Below are 18,165 nucleotides of genomic sequence, written 5' to 3' on the forward strand. Positions count from 1 at the left end.
GGAACGCTGGATTTAGACGTTTGGACATTAGATCACAGATCACTGGATTTCAGACATACACGGGTTTATTGAGATGACCGTGAGTACACAGTTGACGCTTGGAAGCCTTGACAACACACATCCCTTTGATAAAATCCTCCTCTGCTCCATCATCACTTTCCTCATACGCTTTATCTCACATCATCTTTTCCCCTCACGTACACATAACCACAGAGTCATCACGGATCCCCTTCCTAGTCAATCCTTGCTAGGTCCATTTCTTGGACACTTTCCGGCTGTGAGTCTCAACACCTTTGAGTCTCAATACACACCTTCAAGTATCCATCAACGCACGAGCCTCTTGCCACCTCATCACATTCCTTTACCATACATCACTCATTGCTCCATGCCCTGTCTTTTACAGAGTAAATTTGGTAACACTCTTGACGCTGCAAAGCCTACCCGCTGTGTAGGTTCCGAGACATCCGCTCGACTCTCCATACCACATTCCTCTGTGCACAAGCACGTTTAAACACCTCTGCAGCGCCTCCATCCGCCAAAGCAAGTGTGAACACCTCTGAGGCAACACATATCTTGCACAAGCACGTTTAATTAATTACCGCTGCAGCGACCTTGCATGATGTCAAGTAACGACAACCTCTCTGCTCTTTCCAAGTTAATCCCGACTTTAACAGGGACAGAGACCTTTGTTCATTGGCGCCAAGGTGTACGTAAGTACCTCTTCAACAAAGGTGCTCAAGGTCATGTCAGCGGCCATGAGCCTGAGCCTTTCAGACAACTTGTAAATCCGGCAGTGCCAACAGATCATTCCGTTGTCTCTCCCCCCAATACCATTGCAGGAGAGGCTCCCCCAGATGCCACAAACTTGACAACAGCCGTAGCTTTGACAGCTACTCAGCATACCACCTGGCTAGATTGGGCCAACAAAGAGTGTAAAGCTCGTTTGACACTTGTTTTCTCAATCTCTCCGGGACTAGCCGCCCACGTTGAGGACCTCTGGTCAGCCCAAGAACTCTGGGCGTGTATTACTGTGCAGCATCAAGTTAAAACAACTGCAAGGTGTAATGATCTCAACCAACGTATTTCCCTCCTCCGTCTAGTTGAAAATACAAACTTTGACACCATTGTCACGGCCGTCGAGCAACTTCTTCCTAATAGACCGACGGTCGACGAACCTCGGCTAACTTCACGCTTCTGAGTCGATGTCTCACCCAACCAGGAGGGCGCAGACGTCGAAAGGAGTGTAACTACGGCGTACTTCGGCGTAGTTACTCTAACTAAGGCTTTGTTCTATTGATGGCGATGTATCCCGATGTATAGCTATCTCTATTTGTCTTTTACTACTGACAACAATCAAGGATCGCTGAAGAAGTTCAGCGATCTGTAAACTATCTATACTACTCCTCTCTTCTCATAGAACGTCCCTCAACTCCTGCACTGCCTCACGCTCAGTCCTCTTCGTTCAACCTTGCCGTACCTCGCCGTATCCCCGATATCCTACTCCGCTCACTTCGACTAACTTCGCCTAACTTCCCCTGTTCTGCTCTCCCTCGGTTCCCTTCCCCTAACTTCGCCGTAGTTCTCCGCTAGACGGGGTTATCGTGACAAATACACTCTTGGTTCTCGTAACTTCGCCGTAGTTGGTCTCAGTGGTTCGAGTGGAGGTTGGTGGTGGTGAAAGGAAGGTCGGTGATGGTGAAAGGAGGGTCAGTGATGGTGGTTGTCAGGGATGTTACGACGTAGTTCGTGACAACCATGCATGCTCACCTCGAGACCTTTAGGGAGCTAGTAGCCGAGGCTCTTGGTGCAGGTGCCCATATAGATGATGGTGATTGTACCAAAAGATTTCTTCTCTCCCTTGGTCGCGACTTTGCTCCACTTCGTCAACAGTGGGACCTCCAACTGTTACAACTGAGAGCTAGGCAGTGACCAGACCTAACTTCAGTGGACGACAGCGACGGAAGACAAAGTGATAGCGTAGAGTGGATTGGACAATGATGACAAGCACCTCAGTGGTGAACACATTATGGCGTAAGTCACTAAGATAACAAGGGATGAGTAGAGTGAGTGGCAAAGTTTTATGAGAGTAACTTATGAGAATTCATCGACAGAGGGAAAAGAGCAATTTCAGCGCTCTTATATAGACCTCTGTTTCTACCAAACTACAAACTAAACCAGCTACCTCCACCTTGCTGAATCATCAATGATGTCATGATTGATAAGCATCTGAGTAAGCAGCTTATCAAGCAATGATGTCATTGCTGATCAAGCAGCTGAGTAAGCACAACTAATCCCCATGCTGAACCAGCAATGACCAATCCCCATGCTGAACCAGACACGCCGGTCGTCCGCTCCGCGGCCTCCCAAATTCTCCTTAGCTCAGGGCAAATGCCCAGGCACATTTTTCTCCATAATTCAAGTATACGAAGAATAAGCCATGACATCATATGATATCATGTGCTGACCAATCCATACCAAGTCTTCTAATGTTCTGATATCTGTCTAACCTTGATAAGCTCCATTCTCCTATTCCACATCATGCTCCTTATCATACTCTACAATGCCAACCATACCTCCTTGTATGCAGTGTCATAACACCAACCAGACACACAGAACAGCTGGGACCATCTTGTAACTGCGTACCACAGTGTTGCTGACACTTGCCGTCTTGAGCAAGAAATGGAGAACCACACTCAACAAGCCATCAGTGCTGTTCTCGCAAATAAAGATGCTATAAAGCCGGATGAAGGGAGATCAGGTAGTAGGGTAGGAAAAGGCAGAGGTAATGGTGCTGGTAGTGAACATGGAAGTAACAAGGCGAAGGAGAAGAGACAAGGACAGACGAGGAAAGAAGGAAAACACGGGAAGGATGAGAGTGATAGTGAGGAAGACAAAGAGTGTGACTGGTGTGGTAAATACGGACATAGTGTGGAAGACTGTTGCATTAATAAACACGGAGATCTTTCCAAGAGTCAATTACAGGAAGTGTCACGCCTACGGGTAGACTGCGGTTGCAAAGTACTGCCTTGGGTACTGAAGGGTTTTAGTCTCTGGCTCGTAGAGCTTGATGACTGCCTTAGGTACTGAGGGTACTGAGGTGTTGGGTTAGAACCAACTAGGTGACTTTCAAAGATGAAGTTCAACTTCAAGATGAAGATACATTGCTGAAGAAAGAGGGGGGAGATGTGCTCCTTTTATACCCTTCAAAACTAAAGTAGGTGTACTAAATAAAAAGCGTGTGAGGGATTTTCTAGCCAATCACATAAATGCCTCACTGCTAAACTGCTGAACCTTCCAGGCTTCAGCCAATCACGTAAATGCCTCACTGCTGAACTGCTAAATACCATGACTCATATTTTCCTTCAATCCTTATCACAGTTCTTAGAATGAGTCATATCTCCTTATCACTATTCTGAGCATGAGTCAGAATTCCTTATCACTATTCATGACAGGAAGCCATTAAAGAATACCAATCAAAACATCAAGTCAATGTCATGAGAGACGAGTCGCCAGAACCCATAGTCTTTGGTAATCTTTCTTCAATCCTGTCACGAACTACGTCGTAACATCCCTGACAACCACCATCACCAACCCTCCTTTCACCATCACCGACCTTCCTTTCACCATCACCAACCTCCACTAGAACCACTGAGACCAACTACGGCGAAGTTACGAGAACCAAGAGGGTAATTGTCACGATAACCCCGTCGAGCGGAGAACTACGGCGAAGTTAGGGGAAGGGAACCGAGGGAGAGCAGAACAGGGGAAGTTAGGTGAAGTTAGTCGAAGTGAGCGGAGTAGGACATCGGGGATATGGCGAGGTACGGCGAAGTTGAACGAAGAGGACTGAGCGTGAGGCAGTGCAGGAGTTGAGGGACGTTCTACGAGGAGAGAGGAGTAGTATAGATAGTTTACAGATCGCTGAACTTCTTCAGCGATCCTTGATTGTTGTCAGTAGCGAGCGATATATTCAGTAGCTACAACCTTCGAGTTAAGGAGAGCTACCACCGAGCAGTTCAACGTACCACGGCCAAGTTAGCCGCAGTTCATCAACGATCACTGTATCATTTACCGCTTGACGTATTACTACGGCGAAGTTAGCCGTAGTTCCCCCGACGAGTACCCTGTCCTAGTGAGACACCGACACCCCACTACGATGTAGTTAGCCGAGGTTTGTCGACCGTCGGTCAGTAGAGGAGAAGAAACGACGATTGTGACAAATCCTATGAAAGCAACTTAGTACGGATTAAGGGGAGTGTTAGATAGTGATAATCAGTACCAAGTTACACATCACGTAAGAACCCTGAAACTCTTGTAGACGTCTCTTCATAGCTTTAGATGTAACTCTCATCCCCAACATTTCTGTCATCTCTGTTAATCTCTCATCAGGCCAGAGACTTCATTGGGTCACAGTCCCATTCTCAGGATACAGTCCTGTATTCTGTTGTCGTCCATGACAAGCCCACCCCCGTGACAGTTGCAAGCTGGTTTACCAGGTCGAGTCACGACCCTGCAACCTCAGTTGTGACATCAGGTTATAACCGGATCACAATCATAGGGTTGATTGTGATATTGTGCCTTTTAGCGCAGTGGCATAAGATGTCACTTGCATGGCCAGTGTATGGCCTGGTGCTGGTTAACCAGGTTGTAACAAAATATGTTGTTGGATAGTGTTGCAGATGACAGGGTTGATACACGAGGGTGATAAGTATGACCACCTGTAACTTGTCTCACCTACAATCGGGACCCCCCCCCCTTTCGATCCCTACTATGCGCACACCATGAATCTCGTTTACACACACCATTCAGGGTCAATCATAGGGTATTGGTCTCCTTTGAGCAGGCACTCCTCAAAAACTCCTTCTTTGGCTATGTTTGGCCAATTTTAATTTCCTGATTGCCTGAAATTGCCCTTTTCCTGTCATATGTTTTGAGTACCTTCAACCACTACGTGGTTCGAAATTACACATCACACATGCCACTCAACGCGTACATCATTTTGACTTGTATCTCGGCTCATTTCACCTATACGCCAAACCTCTCAAAACAGCACTGTGTATTCATTTCACTCTGCTGTCTTCACCCATCAAGTCTCCTGCTCTCTAGCTTTCTGTTGATACTAGAAACATCATGTAAGAGTGTCTCTTGATCTCATACGACTTTCCTCCTTAAAGTTTTTGAACTTCAGTCAACGCCATATGCTGACATGTTTCTAGACGTCTCCCCACCTTTTTTCAAGATGTCTGAGCCTATCTTTCCTTTCCAGATTGATGATTACGATGAAGAACTCCCTTACTGGGATCTCCTGCAACTCATCAATGACGTCAAAACTGCTAAACGAGAAGGACATCCTATCACTCTTCCTTCTCCACCAAACCAAGACATGTATCATCCCCCCCCCTTCTTCCTCTCCTGCTCATACCGAGCCTCCCAGTCTTCTTGGGCTTCACCACCAAAGCTCACAGGCCTCCTCAGATCATGATTTCAACGCAGTAGATCCCCTCAAACTACTCAGCCACCCCTCACCCGAATACATGAGCTGGTACTCAGAGGGAGTCATGCTTTGTGACCGGTACGTCTTTCATGCAGACCACAACTGCGCTCTCGTTATCACCCACTCAAAGTACACAAGCCCTACTTGTCGTGTCATCGATTTTCAATGTGTTTGTCACGGGGAATATCGTCCCCCTCGAGGAAAGGCTGAAAACGATGTCCCAAAGCTACCACTTCCTGACTCAGCTGCCATTTGGGCCCATCCACCACTTCAACCTTTGAGAAACTGTAAATCAATCAAGACAGGGTGTGGGTACCATGTGTGGGCGTGTGGTACAAAGATCTTGGAGGAAAATGACACATGGGATTGGTCTGCAGAGGTTAGAAATGGTACTCCTAACCACCCACCAATAAAAGACGTCTCCTTAAAGTTACTTCGCCGTCTCTCTCCTGAAGCTTGCAAACTCATTGAAGAAGAGTCAGCCAAAGGTTGTAAACAGCGAACAATCTGTGCTGAAGTTGCCAAGAAGTTCGGTCTCACCATCATCCCCAAAGACATCAGTAACCTGCCTTTTCGTACTTGCCAAGAAGCTTGTGCAGGACACACTGCTGCAGAGGCGTGTATCAAGAAGCTTGAGGGTACCAACAGTCTTTTCAAAGCCTTCAAGGACAAAGACAATCAGCTCTGTGGCCTTGCCTTTACCACCCCCAGAGCCAGAGCTCTGGCCCGTCGATTTCCTTATCTGTTTTACTTCGATGCAGCCTATAAAACCAATAGGTATAAACTACCAATGCTTTGTATGGTTGGATTTACAGCCACAGGAAAAACATTTACTGCAGGAGTTGTATTCATATCTTGTGAAACAACAGCTTGGTACAAGGTAGCTGTTAAAGCTTTGGATGAATTATTAGGAGAGATGGTGAAAAGGTTCAAGGTAGCAGTGGTAAATCAGCAAGCTGCTCTGCACAGAGGTCTCAAACACTCATATCCCAACATCAAAGTTGTTTATTGCTTCTGGCACATGAAGGAAAACCTCGAGCGCAATATTGGAAAACATTTTCATCATCTAGAAGAGTGGAAGCCAAAGTTTCTTGAGTTTGTGAGGGCCAGCACAGTCCACACTGTGCAGGCCAGGACGGTTGAAGCAATGGAGGACGGGATAATGATGTTACAGGAAGAGTACTCTGAAAAGTTTTGCCCTGCAGTGGATCACGTCATGACTTTATTGGACAATCACAAGGAGCATTTTTGTTATGTCATTTTGGGGTTTGTTTGACTTCTCCCATTGAAGGAAGACATAACCTGGCCAAGACATACCTGGACCGTCGATGGAGAGACATGTATTATGTGGTGGATGATCTTCAGCAGTATTTTAATGATCAATGGGCCACAAACACAATGGCCATGGAGTTGGAAATGACAAAAAAGGCTACTAAGACAGGTCCTCTCATGTCTTTGGTACGTCTCCTGTCTTTCTCCTTCCTTGTCTTCTGTCCGGACTTTAGCTGAATGTTGCTAGAGTGCAGGTGAATGGTATTATCTCTGACAGAGCTCTGAAAATGGTTTCACATCAAAAAAAAATTGCAGATCAAGCTATCAAAAGTGGCCAAAGTGAAAATCCTCCTCCCTGTGTCCCCTGCTTAGGTACCACCACTTCGGCCCTTGGGATCCCTTGTTCTCATAGAATTCTCTCTCTGCTTTGTCAGGATCGTCCTCTTAAACCAGAAGACCTTCACCACCAGTGGAAACTAACCTCAATGAGTCACATGGCGAGCTTGAAAACTGCAATTGATGAACAGTTCAGCAAAAATGGTGAAAATCCTTTGGTTGTTCAGCTTGAAGTGGACGTTGAAGAGTTCTCTGAAGAACCAAGGCTCAGGAACCCACCATTGAAGACTACGAGAGCTCAGGAGAAGGCTAAACATGCAGGTAAACTTCCTTCAGGTTGTCCCAAGGTACATAAGACCGGTAGAATTGCTTCTGCAGGTGAACGGGCCTGGGGTGTTGAGAAACCTCTCCCAAAGTGCTCTACTTGTCTCAAACCAGGCCACAAGTCGAATAAGTGTCCAGAAACGGCCGAGAGAAATCCTCATGGAAAAGACAAAAAGAATCTGGCCCAACTCTTACGTGTTGGGCATGTCTGCATGAGTTGGATTCTTGAAAAGTGTCCCGAAGGGGGGGGTGTCCCGATTGTAGGTGAGACACGTTACTTGATGTTGGACAAGTGAAGATGAGTTTTGATTCCTCGTGATGTGTGGGTCACCAACAAGTGATATTTGCACGGATTGTACAGAGAGACCTTTAATAGTGACTGTACATAGTATTGTACTTATCTGGATTTCGTAGCCGCGGATCCATCCCGGCCTCAAACTCTATGGAATCTAGAGGACCGTGAGAGCATACCTGAAGGCAGAAAGCTCTGTTCAATTCCAAAGAAGAGTGGAAGCAATCAGATGAAATCAGAGCACCTACACTAAGGGACTATGCCACAAGTCTTCCAGGTTTGGTCGTGACGGGATGCATGAGAGAGGACATGGGTGGTTGGATGCCTATATAGCCCATACCTCAACTCCTAGACAATCAAAGCTGGTCGGCTTTTCAGAGTAAACGATGCCATCATGACAAAGTACCTCGTTATCGAAAGTAGGACATGTCGCAGTGGAGTTGCGAGTGAACGTGGAATCGAGCAGCAGCCCATATGTACCGTTGCTTTTCGATTTAGTCATATTTGCGATGTGGGGAGAGTGAAACACTCACCCGCCTCCGAAGGACACATAATTCGTCTCGCAAAGTGCGAAATACTGATTGCGGCCTGTCCACCGAAACACGCAAGGAGCAGAGTCGTCATCGCGGAACTTGAAGAGGAAACTGGTACCCGTCAATTTTGTTAGTCAATGAGGAGCAGCTTACCATTCACCGCTACCGTAGTATGTGCCTTCTTTTTTTTGTATATGTTCCGCAATGTAAACGCCGAAGACGTGATTGTCCCCGTCCCGCACCAATAGAAGATTTGTGGAGGAAGGATTATTAGGTATGTGAGTCGTGACTAGCCTATACAGGGAAGATAGCGAAGCACCATGCTGATCCAAAGAGACTGAGTTCATCAGTCGAGCACGAAGACAGAGGATATGATTCACTCACACAATAATTGCCATTGGGATGCCAGGCGTTGTCGTGGGGGCAAACAAGCTCGCAACTGGATTTGATCAGTGGTCAGACGATGCAAGTGGAGCGATGAAACCCACTTTGTCAGCTATTGTTTGGTTGAGAAGCTGATGGGTGCCTTCCCTCCTTCCAGTCAGGCGCACACCCACCCACTCTTTACTTGAGTCTTCAGGCCGACTAGTATGGTCGTTCACACGCCGATTGAACGCGGGAGCTCCGGTGGGTGCGATGTAGCTACCAGAGAGCTCCTCGGGTGTCGCAAAAGGTGTGGTATGTGTGATACCTATGGGTAACGCGGTAGCGCTGGGGGGCACCGATGGCTTCTTCGGGAGGGCCGGATCGTCGGCGTGAGGGAAAGAATGAGGATCGAGTACAGACTTCCATTTCGAGGCCACTTTGGTCGTGGTGGCCAGGGTATTCAGCAGTCTGGACTGGGTGGGACTAAACGGGTCATGTTCCAGGGAATCGAGTCCAAGCCAAGTGTCGCTAAGGCGTCGTAAACGTGAGCCGGAAGACGTGGATGACGAAGAAGCGATGGGCCGTTCGGACTCGTGCGGAGGATGGAAAACTATATCGTTGCCGATGTTGGAGACGAGTGGAGGGGAGCCCGGTCCGGGTCCGGGGGAGTAAAAGTGCTGGGACAGTTGACGAGGGCAACGTAGGGGAGGAACATATTCGGGTGAGATTTCGAATGGCCGCGGAGGGAGCTTGACGTGTATGGGCAGGGAGCTGGAGTTGTAGAGTTGAGCATGCTCAGCATGAGGATTCGAAGGTAGTGGTGAAGGGTGTCCCTGGTGTCCACCTAGATCGGTCGCCCAGGGATCGTGGATGTCGCCCAGCAAATCTGGAGGTTTGATATCCTTGTTGGGTGGAGTATGCGGAGCGGTCTGTGACGGATGAGCGATGGGATGAGACTTTTCTTTCACTTGCTTGTCCTCGAATGAACCGAGAAGATCACCAGCTTGTAGTAAGCCGCCCGGAACAGGTGCAGAAGAGAAGGCTCCGAAATCATCAGATGGTGGACGAGGTTGCGAAAGGGAGCCGTCGGCAGGTTGATTATTAGTCTGTGGTCGGTCCATAGTGCCAGGACTGTATAGTCCAACAGGTTCAACGTGTGGGCTGTTCACTATTCCCTATGCTAGCATGGAGGGAGGGGAACGATGACAGACTGTGATCAGAATGAGCAAGTGATAGAGTAAACTTAGTAGAGTAGGCTAGACAACGAGCGAGTCTAAGATGGGTACTTATGATGGGTAAATACTTACTCGCAATGACGTGACTACGGTAAGTTCTACTTAACTTATCTCCCTTCTATCCTTCATCTTGTTTCATACATCGCACATCATGACTCGTCCGAGGCGTGCTCGTAAGGGGCCAATCACTCAAGTTATCACTCGTCACATAACCAAACCTCCCCTCTCCAGCAAAGCGGCACAGGCCACGATATCAGCCTATCACGTCCTGCTCAAGAAGCGCGACCGGCTCCTTGTTCGTCGTCGCTCACAGGGGGGATCTCGTTCGTCGCCCGAGTTGAAGCAGGTTGAGGCTGAGATAGAGGCTCTAGGGGGTCTGGACGCTTATCAGCAAGCGAGTATAATGGGGCAGTCGACAGTACGGGGAGGTGATAGTTCACGGGTTTTGATACCTTGGTTGAAGGAGCGACGTGATCGTACAGGTCCTGGACAGCATCCCGGTCGTTTGCGGTGAGTAGGTCTGGACCGTCATCATGAACCGTCTCAACTGAGCCAGCAGTATGCTCGAAATAGGCGCTCTGTTGCCCGATAATATGGCTGAATGCTCGTCCTGGATAGACAACCACCCAATCGACCTTCAGTCTCAACACCCCCTCATCCTCCAACAAGACTTTTTCCATCGCCCAGTACCGGTCAAAGGCAGCGACGAGTGGTTCGACATTATCAGTTGCAGTCTTGTCCTGAATTTCGTTACCAGTCCTATACAGCGAGGTGTGCTAGACGTTTCCGATGCAAAATGTGACGGCTGACGGGCAGGCCGGATGCTGCAGCTCTGCCATCGACATCTTCGGCCCGACCCCAGTTCTCTGCTCTTTCTCGTCTTGCCTCTGCCCTGCCTCTTCAACTCTCGATACACAACCGTGTCGTCTTTGCGATCGCTTATGAAGACGATAGGATTCGAGCTGGCTGCGGAGAGATGGAAACCTGGCGGAAAAGTAGGATACTGGTTATGGGCGTGGCGTCAAGTAGAGACAAACGTCGGGACAAGCCAATGGACTCGAAAGAGTAGTGTACAACGGGACACGGGGAGACGGAACAACTTTGCCATACTACTGCCTCCCGATGAGAAGTGATTGCACGACTATGAATGACTTTATGAGGCAAGCATCGCATGTTGCACGAGAAATATGTACCCGTGATTGTTGAGATATCCGAACGCTAAGTTAGGTAGTTAAGTTTCACTAAAGTACTTGCCTGTTCCCCCTCCTCTCGAGTCGCTTTGCTCTCATTGACACTATTCACTCTTCTTGCCTGATAACCCCAAGACGCCATAAACGATGCCATGCACGACAAGTCATGGTCACTGCGTTCAGCTACATACGTCTGGTCTCTCCTGGGCGTACTCCTATCTTGCTTCGTCTACCGGTCATTCAACTTGGATCAGACACAGTCGGGCAGCTGGGGTTGCGAGATGAGCTGGATGACTCCTTCTTATCTCAAGATGGAATGGTCCGATTCTCCCATCGCAAAGTATAGCTTGTTCCTCTACAGAGAAGTCGGATGGGATACAATCAACGTAGGTCTTTTCTTCTCTCACCGCCTGCAGCCCTCCCTGCACCTGGATTGATGTCCTGGTTGACGTTACAGCCTTCAGGTCAACCTGTCCTCTTCATTCCTGGCAACGCCGGCCATTACAAGCAGGCGAGATCCATCGCTTCTTCCGTCATACGTCAGCGGATGGATCATTCTGGTCAGCTCAACCATGAATTGCAGACTTTGAAAGGAGTTGATGTCTTCACAGGTGTGTTCAAACCTGTCGTGGGAATGCTCTTTTGCTCACGTCACCAGCTGACTTTAATGAAGAACTTTCCGCTTGGCATTCCCAAACTCTGCGAGAGCAAGCTACTTTCGTTGTGGGAGCCATCCACCGAATCCTTGGCGAATATGATCACTTGCCCTTTCAACATCGACCGACCCAGATCAGCCTCATAGGACACTCCATGGGGGGAATCGTCGCCAGACTTGCGCTCACCATGCAAGACCCCAAACTCGTCGACGTCGTCATCACCATGTCTACACCTCATTTATTTCCTCCTGCACCCCTTGAATACGACATGGAGGCTATCTATAACTTGATAAACTCGCAACAAGTCAATGCGGTGACACCCGTTCTGGTCTCTATTTGTGGGGGCGTCGCTGACACCCAAATCGTTTCCGATGCTTGCAGTCTTCCTCCACAATATACGTCTGCCGGCGTCGGTGTCACCGTCTTTACAACCAGTATGCCTGGAGTGTGGACACCAGTCGAACATCAAGCTATGGTCTGGTGTCATCAGGTCCGCTGGCGCATCGCTCGAACACTACTGTACATGGGCAACTCCACCTCCAGGTCGGAGAAGCTGCTTGTCGCCCAACGATGGCTTGTAGGCGATCAGAGCTTGCCATTCACTCCACATCCGATATCAAACTCCGACGTGATCCATACTTTCATCGTCACATCGCAAAACATGACTGTCACCGCCCAACCCAAGGGCTTCGACTGGAACGACGGAAGTCCTGTCTCGAATGTCGAATGGTGTCCCACAGATTCCGTCTGTCAACCCATTCCCCATCGCTGGGAAGCCATCCCCTTCCCGGCCGACGATTCTGCTCCTTTCCCTCTTCCTGGGGAAGGGTGTCAACCCGGCGACGTGGCTTGGGTGGTCACGGTTGGTCTACCTGAGATTGTCGGTACACTGCGATTGGGTACACGTTCTAATGTCGAGGTTTCTAGGGGCCCACATCTCACTACGTTAGGTCACATTTTCCGTGAGCCATGCCTTAGTACGACTAGACACCTCTGATCTCACAGAAGTCACGGACATGTCACCTTCTATTCATCGTACAATCGTGCCAACAAGCAGCATGACATCAGCTCTGTTGATACATGACTTGGAAATCACACTGTCGGAACGTTGTGTTGGTGGGTAAAATCCCATCGGTCTCTGAAGTGGGAAAAGATGATGATCCAAGGTCGACATCCGTTGGTACGAGCCTGCATGTTCGACACTCAACATGGGCTGACAGAATGCCGATTCTACCCAATATCAAATAGGTCTATGGGGCTACACTCACACCTTGTGTCTGCGCCCTTCGTTCCAATCTCACCTCCGGGCCATCGCTGGACACTTGATATGTTCGAACAAGCGGGATGTACTACGGAGAGGTTTGCGTTGACCCTCAATCCTTACCTCAGTCTGTCCAAAATAGTGATCCGCTACCGGATGGCACTTTTCGCGTGGATCTGCGGATGGACGGTGGCGGTCGTAGGTAAGATGATAGGTTCAGTGAATAGTGAGTTTACATCCCTCCCATTTACGATCCCGCTGAAGTTTAGCCTCGACAAAACCGAGTCTTTTCGCAGATATCATAGAGTCATTTGCCAGACGTCCCGTCATATCTGCCATTGGAATCTTGGTCGTCCTGGTCATGTTACAGACCGCAGCACAGAGAGTACCGGTCGTACCTTTCCTGCTGCTGGGAACCACCGAAGTTCGATTCTGGCTATTGGTACCGTTGTTTGCCAGCTTCACGTTTGCTCTTTTCTGTGTGGCGACAATGATACTTGCAACCATCTTCTCTGGTCTTGTTGTCCTTAGGCGCGGATTCGAGGTCGACAGAGACAAGAAGGATACCATGTGAGTACTCTTGATGGAGAGAGGGGAAGTCAGCCGATGTCAGCGAGTCCACCAGTCTGGCGTCAAAAGTTGTGCCCGCCGCGGTGATTGTGACCTCCGTTTGGATCTTCATCCCGAAGGAATTGGCTTTTGTCGTGTTGTACCTCTTACACCTGGTGACATCGTTGCGATCGGCTTCAGTGGATGTGCAGGTCGGTCCTGTTCATGTGACAGTATTTCATAAATGTTGACTTTGTGCTGAAGCGTAGTCCCCTCAAGCAAAGTTCAACCATTGTGTTCTGCTCTTCATGACCCTACTGCTACCGTTTAACGGGGCAACATTGGCAGTGTGGGCACGGAACATGTGGGCTGGGAACCCTTTCCCTTCTACTCACAATGTCCTACCCATTATACCGATTGTCATGCTGGTGCAGGCCAGATGGACGGAAAGAAAGTTGACTTCTATACCAATGTGAGAAATGTGTCCGAGAAGAAGCCGCGTGACTGACAATGGGCAGGATTTGGCGATGTGGTCGAGGGATGCTGAACGCTACGGCCTGGGCGTGCTTCTTGGCTGGAGCTAGGTGGACGTGGGTGATACCAATGATCAGTCATTCTGTGTTTGTATCGTTAGCATTGATAGCATGGACATGAGCATGGCTCGAAAAAGATGAATTGTTAACTGTAACCGGTGACCGTCGGCTACTGCACTACCGGGTCATTCCAACCACTCAAACAGCTTTGTCCACCTATTCTACTCTTATACTACTCTCACTTTCACTCCACTCGTACTTGCCCCATGTTGTCTCTGAATAGGTTAGGGTCTCTTCTCACACGTCGGCCGACTCGGTACAGTTCTGTTGTGGCCGTGACTCGTGCACCTTGGTCATCATCATCAAGCTCTCGGTCCCCTGCCATTTCGACGACCGGTTCAAACGACATACTTTCACCTCAGTCAAGCGGTCAACATATCGAACACCGTATTCCCGACGCATCTTGTACAGAGTCGCACATCTATCTCTCGCTTCCTGGCGGCCATCAGACTCGATTGTGAGTCTCCTTACTGCTTAAACATGGTACAGACTGTACTGACTTCCAGCGACAATCAATATCTCCTCGACCACTGCCGCTGTTCTTCATGTCTACATGCTCAGACCAAACAGCGCTTACGGCTTCTGTCAGATGTGAGTCTAAGCAGAGATAAAGCCCATCACTCATGCTCTGTAGACCTCTCCTGAGACACACGTCTCTGCCGTCAAAGCGACCCGAACCGGACTTCATGTCGAATGGGCAGGGCAGGAACACATATCTTTCTTCCCCTACCATTTTCTTCACAGAGCCTCTTACGACCCACCTCTGCAGCCCCGCGACCTTCAGCTACAGAAGTACGTTCATTTTCTAGAGAAATGTAGTTCATCTGACGAGGAGACGCATACTCTGGAACTCGAAAATTGCGAATGATCCCCCGACTGTCACATATACGTCACTGATGCCGGATCTTTCTGGAGAGGAGGTAGCTGAAAGAGGTGTCTTGGAGTGCCTCGCCAAAGTGGTCAGTCGTATTTCTGGCTACACAGAATCCTGACCGACTCGCGCAGCACGATTTTGGATTTTGTTTCGTATCGGGTGTTCCGACTACGGTCCACGGTACAGTGGCACTGATACGTCGAATAGGTAACATCAAGGAGACGCATTGTGAGTTCTTGTCGGATCAACATTCAGGATACGAGGTATCGCTAACGAGTAACTAGATGGCGGCTTCTGGGACTTTACGTCGGACATGTCTCATGGTGACTTGGCGTACAGCAGCGAGGCCCTTCCAGCTCACACAGATACCACGTATCTGAATGACCCCGCCGGTCTGCAAATTTTCCACCTGCTGTCTCACGAGAACGGAAGAGGGGGAACGACATTACTCGTCGATGCCTTTTACACCGCTTCCATCCTTTTAGCGTTGAATCCCACGGCATATTCCCACCTCTCTCAGCTACGCATTCCTCACCACGCCTCAGGAACCCCCGGTGTTTCGCTGCGGCCAGTGATCAGTCAGCCGACGTTCAGCCACGACGAAAGAGGTCAGTTGGCACAGGTTCGATGGAACAACGAAGACAGGGGTATCATAGGTGATGGCTGGTCGGCAGAGGATGTCAGAGATTGGTACAAGGCCGCGCGACAGTTTGAACAGCTAAGTAGGAGCGAGGATGCCGAGTACTGGGCACAGCTGACACCTGGCACCGTTGTTGGTGAGTTTGCTTCATCCGCCTGGCCAGAATCTGCACTGACGATCGCGGTCATCGACAACTGGCGAGTCATGCACGGGAGATCCTCATTCACGGGCAAGAGAAGAATGTGCGGCGCCTACGTCAGCGCTGATGATTGGCGATCACGATGGAGGTCGCTACAAAGCAGGTTTCGACCTGGTCAATCAGACGACATTTGGGACATTGGATGGTAATTGTTATATGCATGTGGTCTATGGTCTACTAGGCGCAAGATCTGTCATGTACACATACACTGTCAAGATAAGATCTAATGTCCGTGTTAAGCACCTGCAGAGATGATGGGAGGAGAGAGGATGTGAGATTTTGAGTGTGTTTCCTCTTCTATATTTTCGGATCGGGTGACAGCAGAAGGTAGGTGAAAATCAGAGTCCTGTCGATCGATCGACATGTTGCGTTGTCTGGTATGCGATTCCATGATTGGAGGGGCAGGCGGAGAGGATGCAGTGGAGGCTGGCGGAGAAGGGTAAGGTGGTTCTTGAGGGATGATGTGCAAGGACCGATCAGAAACACCTTGTTTGCTGGGCACGGGAATCACAGGCGGGGGAAGAGCGAAGGCAGTGGGACGCACAGCCGATGACTTGGACATGTGCTGGAAGTTGGGAGGATACATGGGGCGGGGCGAGCTGTGAACTTCCTTGGTAAACAGGACCTCGGATCGTCCTTCGAGGACTCGCTGATCCGTCTTGTTGAGGGGTAAGACCCCGTCCCGCACTGCCTCGGCTTGGCGGAACTTCTTTTCTCCCTTTTCTACGTCCCTCTTGGCGTTATTATACATCCACAGTCCAACGCCCGTGAGGGCAATCCCCAGTGCCTGAATGGGGTGCACCGTTTGCTTGAACCAAACGATGGCCATGCAAATGACGGCGATTCGCTTGACCAGTGACGCAATCGAGTAAGTGACAGGAGATGTTGAGGAGAGGATGGCGAACGCAAGAAGGTTCTGAGCGAAGTGAACTGTGCCGTTGAGAAAGAAATAGAGAGGGACAGAAGGACCAGGCGACAAGGACAGCGCGGGATGGAGCCAGCCATCAACTATGCGTCGGGCGTCCGAATACAGCCACAGAGGTATCATGAGAAGAAATGCAGTGCCGCTCGAAAAATATAGGAGGTTTATCTTGTCTAATCTTGAAGGAATACCAGATCCTGTCGTAGATTCCGAGTTGGTCGGCATGATTTTCTTGAAGAATATGTTTTGCGAGACAAAGACAAGAGTGGAGCCGAAGGCACAAATTATGCCAAATACATTGGACAGGGACATATCGAAAGAACAAGCGAGCATGACGCCAAGCGTGAGGGGAAGCAGCGACAAGTACGTGGCAGGGGAGTAGGATACGGAGAAGAGGAGGGCGTAGGCGAATACGGTGAACAGAGGAGACAGCGCCTATCCAATCAGTCACGATACTACATGAGGATGAATGATCAACTCACTTTGATGGTGTGCACCGTACTGACTGGTACACGACTGATGGCCAGGGAGCTGAAAATGTGGCCTCCAACCTGAAATGCAGCCATGGGTAGAGTGCCTCGAAGGATGGCCTTTGAAGGCGAGCGCAGCCTCCCAGCCCACCCTAACACTGGTCGACTACATATGTAGCAGTATGCAGCGACGAAGAAGAATTGAACGATAGTGAGAGTGACGGGGTATCTGAAGTTGTTAAGGATGACTTTGCCGGTGTTGGACGACAGGGCGGAAGACGAGTACCAGAGGAAGCAGAGAGATATGAACCTTATGGTCGATAGACTAGGAAGAGAGAGGGAAGGAAGTGCAAAGACGTTTGGTGAGGGAACACGGCCAGGAGAAGGTGACAATGAGCGATAATACGGGGAAGGGGTGTCGAGGGAGTATATCGGTGCGACATGACGGGGATCTTCCGGCGCCAGATAAGGGTTCCCGATGATACGATCGTGAACGCCGTTTCCGTTGAGATGGTTCAGCTCGTTACTATCTCTCTTGGACATGGGCTGAGATGACCACATGTTGGCTACAGAAGTCAAAGGATGATGGCCATGTTGGTGATGCCGCGATGTAGGGGGGCTGTGATGTTCGAAGTAGGCGAAACCATTGGGACCATCCTCGACGGCCGGGGTAGCAGAGGACCAAGGTTGACGGCCTACCACAGGCTGCTGAGCCGCTGGAAAAGGTCGTAGATGTGTCTGCGAACCAAGCTCTGGGGAAGTGAGGTCGGCCGAGGAGGATGTATGAGGAAAGGGCGCTCGTTGTCGCGAATCGCCCATGACGGGAGGAGAATGGGTGAGAACTGATCGGAAGGAAAGAAGGGTGGGTTCAACGAGGGTGCTGCGCTTTCAGGTAAAAGCCCTAGGAATATTCGGAGAGCATGTGCGAGAGGAAGGTATATGGGATACAGTAGACTTTT

The 18,165-nt window shown here is 49.5% G+C and overlaps 7 protein-coding genes across 7 annotated transcripts; 5 read left to right on the forward strand and 2 right to left on the reverse strand.

The window, feature by feature from the left end:
* Positions 1 to 619: 619 nt before the first annotated feature.
* On the forward strand, positions 620 to 1,198 carry TREMEDRAFT_64739 (uncharacterized protein; the record flags this gene model as incomplete). The annotated part of the gene is made up of 1 exon (XM_007007000.1): positions 620 to 1,198. One exon carries the CDS (start codon positions 620 to 622, stop codon positions 1,196 to 1,198), a length of 579 nt encoding a protein of 192 aa, XP_007007062.1.
* A 6,845-nt stretch (positions 1,199 to 8,043) lies between these two features.
* TREMEDRAFT_72262 (uncharacterized protein) lies at positions 8,044 to 9,847 on the reverse strand (the record flags this gene model as incomplete). Its single annotated transcript, XM_007007141.1, has 6 exons — positions 9,475 to 9,847; positions 8,740 to 9,450; positions 8,636 to 8,690; positions 8,405 to 8,588; positions 8,252 to 8,362; positions 8,044 to 8,203 (listed from the first exon to the last, which is right to left on the reverse strand). The coding sequence occupies exons 1-6, from the start codon at positions 9,736 to 9,738 to the stop codon at positions 8,044 to 8,046; spliced, it is 1,485 nt and encodes a 494-aa protein (XP_007007203.1). The 5' UTR covers positions 9,739 to 9,847.
* A 156-nt stretch (positions 9,848 to 10,003) lies between these two features.
* Positions 10,004 to 10,985, forward strand: TREMEDRAFT_34446 (uncharacterized protein; the record flags this gene model as incomplete). Its single annotated transcript, XM_007006952.1, has 3 exons — positions 10,004 to 10,322; positions 10,405 to 10,623; positions 10,669 to 10,985. The coding sequence occupies 3 exons, from the start codon at positions 10,004 to 10,006 to the stop codon at positions 10,983 to 10,985; spliced, it is 855 nt and encodes a 284-aa protein (XP_007007014.1).
* Positions 10,986 to 11,118: 133 nt separating this feature from the next.
* Positions 11,119 to 12,695, forward strand: TREMEDRAFT_45408 (uncharacterized protein; the record flags this gene model as incomplete). The annotated part of the gene is made up of 3 exons (XM_007006971.1): positions 11,119 to 11,428; positions 11,500 to 11,653; positions 11,701 to 12,695. Exons 1-3 carry the CDS (start codon positions 11,195 to 11,197, stop codon positions 12,693 to 12,695), a joined length of 1,383 nt encoding a protein of 460 aa, XP_007007033.1. The 5' UTR covers positions 11,119 to 11,194.
* A 609-nt stretch (positions 12,696 to 13,304) lies between these two features.
* TREMEDRAFT_72264 (uncharacterized protein) lies at positions 13,305 to 14,196 on the forward strand. Its single transcript, XM_007007142.1, has 4 exons — positions 13,305 to 13,529; positions 13,573 to 13,720; positions 13,778 to 13,980; positions 14,027 to 14,196. The coding sequence occupies exons 1-4, from the start codon at positions 13,321 to 13,323 to the stop codon at positions 14,160 to 14,162; spliced, it is 696 nt and encodes a 231-aa protein (XP_007007204.1). The 5' UTR covers positions 13,305 to 13,320; the 3' UTR covers positions 14,163 to 14,196.
* Positions 14,197 to 14,581: 385 nt separating this feature from the next.
* Positions 14,582 to 15,963, forward strand: TREMEDRAFT_69890 (uncharacterized protein; the record flags this gene model as incomplete). Its single annotated transcript, XM_007007143.1, has 6 exons — positions 14,582 to 14,692; positions 14,748 to 14,893; positions 14,937 to 15,060; positions 15,107 to 15,203; positions 15,260 to 15,751; positions 15,779 to 15,963. The coding sequence occupies 6 exons, from the start codon at positions 14,582 to 14,584 to the stop codon at positions 15,961 to 15,963; spliced, it is 1,155 nt and encodes a 384-aa protein (XP_007007205.1).
* Positions 15,964 to 16,049: 86 nt separating this feature from the next.
* TREMEDRAFT_34104 (uncharacterized protein) lies at positions 16,050 to 17,749 on the reverse strand (the record flags this gene model as incomplete). Its single annotated transcript, XM_007006908.1, has 2 exons — positions 16,050 to 17,171; positions 17,219 to 17,749. 2 exons carry the CDS (start codon positions 17,747 to 17,749, stop codon positions 16,050 to 16,052), a joined length of 1,653 nt encoding a protein of 550 aa, XP_007006970.1.
* Positions 17,750 to 18,165: the final 416 nt, after the last annotated feature.

Source organism: Tremella mesenterica (genome assembly GCF_000271645.1).
Source record: "Tremella mesenterica DSM 1558 unplaced genomic scaffold TREMEscaffold_12, whole genome shotgun sequence".
Taxonomy (NCBI): Eukaryota; Fungi; Basidiomycota; class Tremellomycetes; order Tremellales; family Tremellaceae; genus Tremella; species Tremella mesenterica.